The 10,137-nt window shown below is 46.6% G+C and overlaps 1 protein-coding gene across 13 annotated transcripts in view; it reads left to right on the top strand.

Annotated features, from left to right (window-relative positions):
* syngap1b (synaptic Ras GTPase activating protein 1b) overlaps positions 1 to 10,137 on the top strand; it is a 73,534-nt gene that overhangs the window by 1,478 nt on the left and 61,919 nt on the right. For 9 of the 13 annotated variants that reach the window (XR_015095304.1, XM_086077506.1, XM_086077508.1 and 6 more), the window contains exon 1: positions 551 to 932. Coding sequence is in view for 12 of the 13 variants with exons in the window: in XM_086077506.1 (XP_085933632.1) it covers positions 911 to 932 (22 nt within the window). In the remaining variant the exon portion in view is untranslated. Of the gene's footprint in view, positions 1 to 550; positions 933 to 10,137 lie in introns of those variants that run through there. The other 4 variants (XM_086077499.1, XM_086077498.1, XM_086077496.1 and 1 more) reach the window with 1 other exon arrangement.

The raw sequence follows: 10,137 nt of genomic DNA, 5'->3' as shown, positions 1-10,137 counted from the left end.
CTTTCTGTAATTGATCAGGAAATGTGGAATTCCCAAATAAACATAAAAGGGAATCCTTCACTAAAACAAGTAAAAATTAAAACGAAGGAGTTCTTTCTGGTTCAGGTCACTCGCGGAGTCCTTTTTGTGTCTAATAAATCAAAAATGTTTTGCTATGTATAACTGCTCTTCTATAATACTGTAAAAAAATAGGCCAAGTGTTTAACAAGATTGAAGATTAAAAAAAAATCACACCCCCATATAGCAGAATTCAAACATGTCACATTTTCCCGTGCGACGAACTTGTGAAGATTTTGGATTCATCTTTGTTACGGCTGCGTCATTATTGTGCGTTGGCTGCCCTTCCCGCCTGCATGCAGCAGCCAATCATATCGCAGTGGGGGCGTGTCCTGCCTGCAACTCCAGTGGGTTTCATAATAACGACAGTTGGCTCTCTCTCGCTGTCACCCACTCGTGCCCTCCTCCCTCCCTCACTCGCTCTCTCTCTCTCTCTCTCTCGCTCTCACGCACACAAACACACACACGTATACACACACACACAGATACACACACACACACACGCGCGCGCGTGTACACACACGTACACACGTTCACTCACACGCACATTAGTGCATCCTGTGTGTGCTTTTTTATGCACCGGGAGGGAGCCACGCGCGCTTTCGGAAAGCGGCGGCGGATTCTTCTTCTTATCATGATGCTTTTTAGGATGCCGATGGTGATCACGGCGGACTGTTGGCATCTTCATCATCATCATCATCATCATCATCATCGGCTCCCATAGGAAGGAGTACGCCGCCTGTCTTTTCTTTTATATTCATTTCATTGTTTTTTTTGTTTTGTTTTTTTAGTAGAGTGTTTGCTTCCTGGACCGCCAAGACCTGCCGCAACCTCCGTTCAGTGCCGTTGGAACATGTCCTATGTTCCCATCCAAGGTACGTACGGCTCACTCGCTGCTCACAGCTTCATGTTGTCATTCTCTGCATCTCATCCCGGATTTCGCCCATCCTCCCGCGCGGTCCTCCGCTCGAGCTGACATGACATCCGTATGCGTTTGAACGCACCAGCATAGCCGACAGGTGCGTGCATCCGCGCGTACACGCGCCCGCGCAAATGCAGCGTGGGTCCATGCGGCATTTGTAGTGATGATGCGTTCAAGTGTGCGGATGCTGCTGGCTCCACTCATCCCGCCTCGATGACATTCCGTCGTCTTCCTAGAATCACAAAGTAGCTACTCCTACTCAGCAGTAGTGGCACCCCAAAAAAAAATCAACCCTGCTGTAAGAGAATTTACAGAATGACTTCAATATCTGATGTTATTCATTTAGTCTCGTGGGCCGATCAGCAGATGTTGAAGTGAAGACAAAGTTTCAGGTGAAAGACGCGAATGTTGAACTGCCAAATTGGCTCCAAGTCTCAGAGCAGACTAATAGCCAGCGGTGGCCAAAGCTCGCGTGCTCGGGATCAAAGTGCAAGAAGTAGCCGGCTGATTCATCTCCTACTTAACAAGCAAACAAATACAAACTTTGAATTGTGCTTAAAAGTCCAAATGAATGTTTACCGTCTACTCTCCATAAACAAGAAATGCTAAGCAATTCATCGATTCATCCACAAATATAATTGATAACTGATTAATCAATCTTCTGACGTGAAATATTCTCCGATTTCTGCTTGTCGGCCTCCATGGAAGCAGACAGATTATCTTTCAACAAAACATTTGCAAACATCTGCTTTTACTTTGAAAAACAGCAAAGAACATTTTGGCCCATTTTCTGGTCAAATCTGCGAAACAGCTTCTGATCCAATTATTGGATTATTTGATGGAGTAAGCCATTCCAAAAACTTTTGTTAGCATATGACTTATTCATGATGGAGTGTTACTATCGTTTTGCCGTTTGGTCTTTGTGAATGTCCAATCAAGTCAAATGGAAAAAGTGGCGATAAATGAAGTTGTCGAGCAGAAATGTTGTCAACTCTTTGTGGCTTTGTAATATTTTCAGCTGCTTGAGGTTCTGTTCTAGAGCTGCAACTGTTCGTTTATTCATAGATTGATCTGTAAAAAAAATTCAATTCATCAATGAATTGCATAGTTACAAAAAAATACTCCATGCCTTAATTCAAAACAGGAAGTGCAGGAAACGCACAAATGCCAATTGATGACAATTTATGTCACAACTGTCTATTGGGGCGGCGTGGCTCAGTGGAAGAGTGGTTGTCTCCCATCTGTGAGGTTGTGGGTTCGATCCTCATTCCTGGTGACCATGTGACTCAAGTGTCCTTGAGCAAGCCGATTTGCGACCACTCGTGCGTGAATGTGAGGCTTTGTAAAGCGCTTTGGGCACTACAGCACGAAACAAGCGCTGTATAAAATAGCAGTCCATTCCATTCCAAGATGTTTGTTTCCCAAAGTGCAATCAGATGCTTTTTTGGGGGGGAAAACACACACACACAGATGGAGAACTTTCATGGAGAACTACAAAAATAGAATCATTTTTACTGTTGAAAGGTTGAAATTCTGAAAGTTTGGACGGTTTTAAGTCCAGCAAGCTCTTGAAATGCTGATCAGAGTAGTGGTCGTTGAATTTGATCATTGATTAGTTGCTGATAAATCGATGACATGTTGCACTTTTACTTGCGAGGACAAAAAGCACACTCATACGTGGACCTCGGGTGCTTCTCAAGCATATTGAACAAATGACGTGCACCGGATAGTTTCTTCTTCTTCTTCTTCTTCTTCCTTCTTGCTCCTGGAACGTGATGGCCCGAGTCGGGCTGAGCAAGCCAGCAAAGCAAATTTTGAAGTCGCCGTGGGTGGCGTGATGATGATGATGATAACGATGATGATGATGGTGATGAGGATGAGGACTGTTGCGTGTGCACGTTGAGGAGCGGAGGTGGGCCGCATGTGAGTGTCGGGGGATTGCCGACGTATGGGTTGGTTAGCAGCTGATTCCGGCCGGTGAGGACCTGCCAGGTCTGCAGTGGTGGGAAGTATCCGAGTACAAATACTCGACTTTGGCAACAGATTGTCCAGCATTTCACGATTGGTGGCTGATCGATTGGAGCAGAACTAGTTTAAAGCCTATGTTAAAGTTTCACACGCCAAACTATTTGCATACGATCATCCATAATCTGCATTTCTAAAACGAGTTCATTTCCTGGTTCCCCCTTCCTTTAGTTGTTGTCGTAACCATGACAACCAGAGCCAGAGATCGTTCCAGGAGCCTCATCAGGTGCCTTTTTTGAATACATCTAAGCGGGAAAAGTCAGACGTAGGCGACGTCCATCGCGCGAGCAAATTAACATCAGAAGGTGTTGCATGTAAAAGTTGAAGATGGCGGACACGTGCCTCGCCATGTATACGTTGTCATCTCCATGGTTACCACGCGCTGTTATGTAACACGCTTGCCGCACGGTGACTCAACATCCACGGAGCGCATCCAATATGCCGTCCGTATGTGCTCAGAAGAAGAAGGTGACAGCTGATTTAGCTGAAGGTGGGGGCGGGCGGGATGAATGTCGGTCGGGGTGCTGGCCACGGATCCGCCGCCGCCGCCACTGCCGCTGCCGCTATATAGGTGGAGGGAGAAAGCGAGCGAGTGAGCGAGCGGCGTGATCTGGCAGGTGCCCACGTTTCCTCGTGTGCTGTGTGGAGCCATTTGCAGTCCTGCCAAGTCGCAAGAAGCCAACAGGCAGGCAGTGGGAGGCACAAAGCAGCTAGGCCGCAATATTCTCCCTTTTCTTGCCTTACTTGCCATCTCCTCCACCACCCCCACGCACGCACGCACGCACGCACGCACGCACGCACGCACGCACGCACGCACGCACGCACGCACGCACGCACGCACGCACGCACGCACGCACACGTGATCCTCTGCCAGCGGTGAGCGCTGACTTTGCTAGCAAGACAAGGCCGGGTACGCGCGTCAAGACGGAGCTAGACTGGCCATCTGGCATACGAGGCAGATGCCCGCTGGGCTGGCAATGCGGGGCTATTTCATTACCCCCCCCCCCCCCCCCCCCCACACACACACACAAAAATGCTATTTTGAATAAGGACAAAATACCTGCTCTTAATATATTTGTCATAATCCATTTTTCAGTGCATGTTTAAAAGAGCCACTCTCCCGATTCAACAACAAATGCGCTCGTGCCGCATCCGGGGCCGTCTTGCGACCCTCCACCCGTGTCAAGAGCTGTTATCTGTCAAACTCATTTTCATCACAGGCCGCGTCGTCGTACTTGTGCTTCCCCTCAGACGCTGAAAATCCGATCTAGGTAGACTCTGCTCATCATGTGTTCGCTCTGAGACGATTGGGCGGCATTTGATCGCTATCACCGCGAATCTCCGTTATGGCGCGCGCTTCATCGATTGCAAATGTTTATGCAATCGTTGTTGTTCTTTGGGGGGTCTTCAAGTATTATTTCAAATGAAATGATCCTGATTATATACACATCACTCAAATGAGAATTACACGCCTACAGTGTAGTACCACCTCGTGCCACAACTTGCAGGGCAGCACTGAGCTTCCCTGGAAGACATGCAGCCGCGAAATGATCTGCATTATCATGTTCCCGCATTGCAGAGCGAATATGAGGCTTGTTGTATGTTTTCTTTGTATGTGTTGCTGCTCTTCAAGTAGGTTGACCCTAACATCTATGCTAATTTCAGTTGTCTGTAATGTGGCACGTTAGCCTATATGTTAGCATTCAGCTAACAGATTTTGGGTTGATGTAATGCTATGTTGCGGTCGAACATTTTGGTGTTTCAGTAAACAATGTTCAACTCATTGTTGACCGGCAGCCATTTTCAAAGCAGCGTCTTTTTGGACGGCGCCTATATCATGCGTGTCAATGTGTGTCGCGTAGCAGTGAGTGTGTGCGCTCGCGCGCGAGTCTGCCTGATCCCGTGCTTGTTCACATCCCCGTCTGCGCTATCTAGTCCCCACTGGCTGATGTGTGCCACCAAACATATTTGAATCTCCTTCCCCTCAAATGAAGGGTGCCCTCCCGAGGGCCTCGCGCTTAACGCGGCCAGCATTAGCCAGCGTGTGCGCTGATGAAGTGACAGCCCACCGATGGACGCCGTGTAGTCATGAATATCCGTCGGAGTGGTGGCTGCTTCATTCCTCTGAGGACGGCTTATCGGTGCCGAGCGCCACGGATGATTGCGTGTTGTTGCCGAAGCGGCGCGCTTACCAACTGGAGCACGGGTGTCAAACGCGAGCTCGCCAGGCCACATCTGACCCACTTATCATTTTTGATGGCCTGCTGTGTCTACTGTACAGGCGCAACAATTGATCGATTCATCGACGACTAGTCAAACATCACATTTATCGACAACTATTTTGATAACTGGTTAATAGTTTGGAGCACTTGTTTAGATTGTCCCAGTCCTCTGATTTCAACCTCTCAACAGTAAATATTCTCCAATTTCTGTTGTCAATTCTGTTGCCCTCCGTGAAATATGTTGAAGTTTCTTTCATTTGCAAATGTCTGCTTTTAGGACACAAATGAGAATGATGACATTTTTACCAATTTTGAAACTGGAGGATCATTATTACTGTTGACAGGCTGAAATTTGGAGAATTTGAGTCTCTAAATCCGCAGTGTCCCAACTCGGTCCTCGAGGGCCGGAGTCCTGCAGGTTTTGGATTTCCCCCTGCTCCAACGCACCTGTTTCCAATGAACGGGATCATTATCAGGCTCATGCGGATCTTGCTGATGAGCTGCAGGTGTGTTGGAAAAGGTAGACATCCAAAACCTGCAGGACTCTGGCCCTCAAGGACCGAGTTTGGACCACCACTGTTCTAAATGATTCATCCAAGTAGTTGTCGATAAATTGATTACTTGCTGCACCTCCGCAAACAAATCTTGCACCTTTTTTCATCTATCGATGACGTTTGACAACCCTGAGCTACAAGCTAGCGTGTCCATCTATTTAAAAACAACAACAACATCAGATGCATCTCGTAATGTGCGTGTGACCTGAAACTTGATTTGGCCCATTGGCTTTGTAGACGCAATCAATCTTTTGTTGCTAATGGCCGGCTTTAGGGGAAACTAATGAGCCCAATTTTAGAAGACATCAACACAATCGTCTGGCGTGACAACATTTTGCAGAAGCGAAGATTTGACTGCAGAGCGTCCGAACAAACATTTTCATGCACAGAGCTCCAAAATTGTTGTGAGCCATTGCTTGCTCGTTGCTTATGCAAGTTGGGAGCGAGCTTTAGATACGGCAAAACACACACAAATGTAAAATGACAACACTCACAATGAGCATGGCACCGAAGCTAATAACCAATTGATAAATCGGTAGGTCTCTAAATTTTATACATTACAGTAGAGGTGCAGCAAATAATCGATTAATCAACCATCAAATTAAACTCCAACTATTTTAATCATTAATTGATTGTTTGGAGCCCTTTTTGAACAACTTCAGCTCGTTAACATTCTGTGAAATTTGATCATTCTGTTTTTCAAAATAAGACAAACATCTGCTTTGACTTTAGAAAACAAATCATCAACTTTTTTGCAGATTTTCTGATGGATGTCAAACACAAAAAAACCCAGCAATTCATTCATCGTCAATTGATGTTTGTGCATGATCAATTTGAAACAACGCCCTGGTGTTCAGTAAAGGGATCAAATAAAATCCAATTTGATTAATTGGAAAAAATTCTTAGGAACATGTGTCAAAAACATTGAGATGTTTTTGATCATTGCTGTCGTGGGACTGGAACAGATTGAAAACACTTCCATTCATTTCCACGGGGAATGTTGTTTTGTTGTTATACGGGAAATCGGAGTTCGGATCAAATTGAATTGGTAAGTCACAGTGGCACCGCGTTTTGCTACGGGGAAACTAGTTTGGAGAGCCACCTAAATGGGATTTGAGCTTGCGCAAGTGACGTCAGCGTTGCATCATTGCTAGCCGTAAAAAGGCTCGTCCAAAATGGCCGCCGTCCAAATGTTATTGCGGGGGCTCCTCGTTTGTGGCTTGCTCGCTCTGGCCACAAAATAGAGGCCAGGCGGCACGTGGCCACGTCCAAACAAAGCGGGACTCTGCTCGCCTTTTGGCCCGGGAGAGACAATTCTCCGTGGTCGGCCGTCAATCGCCCAATATTTGGTGGACTTTTTGGTGGTGTTCTTAGATGAATCTTGATTGTGGAAGTGCTCCGGATGATGATGGGTGCAGTCAAAATGGGTTTTTTGTCTCGTATTGATGCCTTGACTTGCTTGTGGTGCTCTGAAAAGGTGGATGAAGTCAGACTCGGGTAGCAAATGCACCGGCCGCCACTCAAGATTCTGCTTTTCTGTCTAGCGCCACATGCTGCGACTCGCGCGTAGATGACAAGATGAATTCCAGGCTCCGCAAGTAATAAAAGCGCCGACCTCAGGTGTGGTGAAGGCTCGCTGTGGTTATTGCACCCGCGTGGGGAACTCGCGGCCACCACAAGATAAATCCTTGGCCACACGTCCCCAAACATCCGCACTTTCTTATGACTTGCCATCTTAGTGCACATTTTAAAAGTACAAACTTTCTCTTGTGTCTTAAATGTTGTTATTCATCAGCCGCTGTTGCTTTTAAATGTACAAAGTTTTCCTCACCTAAAATGTGTCGGGTGATTTGAATCTCTCTAAATATCTGCTTTTTTTTTCTTTCTAAAAGATAATCAAATGGTTATTGTTTTAATCATTTCAAGTCCTCTTAGACAAAATGTTAAAAGTATAGAAGAGTTTGAAAAATAGCTGTCAGTTATCAAAACGATTGTGAAAAATTGCAGAAAACTGTCAACGGCTGATTTCAGTCAGACGATTTTTTTCGACACCCGTAAAAGTCGGCACCGCCGGCTGCTTCCATGCTAGCAAACTGGAGCGAGCGCTCCAACCTGGCCTTCTTGCATGGCCAAGCTTGTCGAGCAGGTGCTCTCTCATCAACTCTGCAATTTCTTCAACTCAGAGGAACTTTTTGTACCCGCCCCCAGAGTTTTACGCTTGTGTCGTAAACCAAGCGATTGTACTGACTGTCCTGGACTGTGTCTGCTGTACTTCCTGCAAGTGCCCAGCTGTCCCTATACTTTTGTCCGTATGGCATCTCACGCCAGCACTTGGCAAACTTTTGAAGGCCCGCTCCCCCTTCAGACTCCCGACAGGGTGACAAGAAACCATGAGCGCTTTGGACGGCCAATATGCTGATTCATGCTTTTGTTTCCGAGTCGGGCTGGAGCGTCGGTCTGCTCTGATGACTGCCGCATCTTTCTGGCTGCTTAAAACACACGGCAAAGTTATCCCCGATTAATTGAACGTCAGCTTTTTGCTCTTGTTCTCCCCCGACGGCCAATTGTTTTGTCAGACGGTCCCGGGGCAGTGTGATAAGGCGCGCACGTTTCCACCACAACCCTTCGGCTAATAAGGCAATGACACACTTTCCTCGTCTATCTGCGGTTCCGGGGCGGCTGACTATAATTGTTCTTTTTCTCTTTGGGACGGCCTCCGGGCTCGGCCTGCTTTCAGGCAACACGCAAGCAAGGAGCCCACGAGCCGGCCTCCAACAAGTGGCATGGACTCAGCGACCCCAGGACAATTATGGACTAGGGGGCGCCCACCCTCCTCCAGAATGTATAGAAGATTCAGCCCGCCGAGATGTTTTCAATGAACATGAAATTTGGTCGGCCATGCCTGATAAAAAGCAGAAAGTCCCCCATTTTGGCTGAAAGCGGCCACTCCAATGTCATCAATGTTGTCATTTTGAAATGCTTTGAAAATTCAGCCCCTCAAGCCTCTTCTATTTAGCAACATGACATTGGCTAAGGATGCCTATCATGAGTAGACCCACAAAAAAGTCTCAAGAAGCCGTGTCTGGAAAAACACAGCAAGTCTGCCATTTTGGTTTGAAGCAGCCATTTTAGTGTCCATTTGGTCATTTTTAGGGGTCTTGAATTTTTGGAAAAATCAGCAAACAAAAAAATTTTGGTAGGCATGTCTATCGTAAGTAGACCCACAAAAAAGTCTGAATGCGCCATGCCTGAAAAGACAGTTAGTTGGCCATTTTGGTTTGAAGCAGCCATTTTAGTGTCAATGTTGTCATTTTCAGGGGTCTTTCTCATTTCTTCATTTTGTTTCATGAAATTCGGTAGACATGTTGATCATGAGTAGATGCACAAAACAGTCTCTAAAAGCTATGCCTGAAAAGAGACAGCACGTCCTCCATTTTGGTTTAAAGCAACCTTTTTGGCCCTTTCTAGAATCCTTCAACGACAAAGTTTCTTTGAGATTTGACCAGATTGCTTGACATGCGTGATGCTAAACATTTGACTTTGAAATGTAAACTGTCCCCTTGGTACGAGACGCAAAGACAAAAATTGGATCAATATTCAAGACATTATTTTCCATTAATCTCACACATTGGGCTTGGGAGGTTGTATTATTCATGAACAACGTAGGCAACATCCAAGAAAAGTAGTCATGCATGCATGGTATGTATGCATCCCATTGGAATGCACGGCGTGCTCTTGTGGAAGCAGCAGGCCGGCTAGCGTATGTGGATCAAGCAAAAAAGGCGACTTTCCCGCTGCTACATCTGGGCAGCGGCGGGTAAAACATGGGGATTACGGGGAAAATGTCAACAGCCGTGCTGAAGGGCTCTTGGTGCAACTTTGAACACTGCAAATCTCACGGCGTTGTGCAAGGTTATCACAGAGCAAAGTTCAATTAGCGTTGAGGTCGGCCTTACTGTAAGCGTCGTTGGCGGCGGGCGCTGAAAAGAGCAGCTCAAGTGCGCCAGGTGTGACAATGAAGAGGAAAGTGGCGGCGGGAAAGCTTAACGTGTTGTTTATGATGGTGTGTCTCGCCTTCCGCACCTCCATCACGTTCCATTATTGCTGGCAAATGACACCAGCGGAGCCTTTACGGGGCTGTGATTTAAGCTTTGGGGAGGCCTGCGAGGCCAACTCCGCTCGTACCCGGCCGCTTCTTAAAAACCAGGGGGAGAAAAATCCTCTCCACCATTTTATTCCTGCTGACTTTTTACTTTCACTCCTTACTTTGGGAAAACCGCAACAAGTCCTCCAACAATAACGACCATATTGGTTGTTTTACCATGCGCCAAAATACGACCAAGTTACATGTTGTAGT

Source organism: Leptonotus elevatus, chromosome 6 (assembly GCF_054856555.1).
Source record: "Leptonotus elevatus isolate MCC_2025b chromosome 6, RoL_Lele_1.0, whole genome shotgun sequence".
Classification (NCBI taxonomy): domain Eukaryota; kingdom Metazoa; phylum Chordata; class Actinopteri; order Syngnathiformes; family Syngnathidae; genus Leptonotus; species Leptonotus elevatus.
This window is presented reverse-complemented; position numbering and strand designations above follow the sequence as displayed.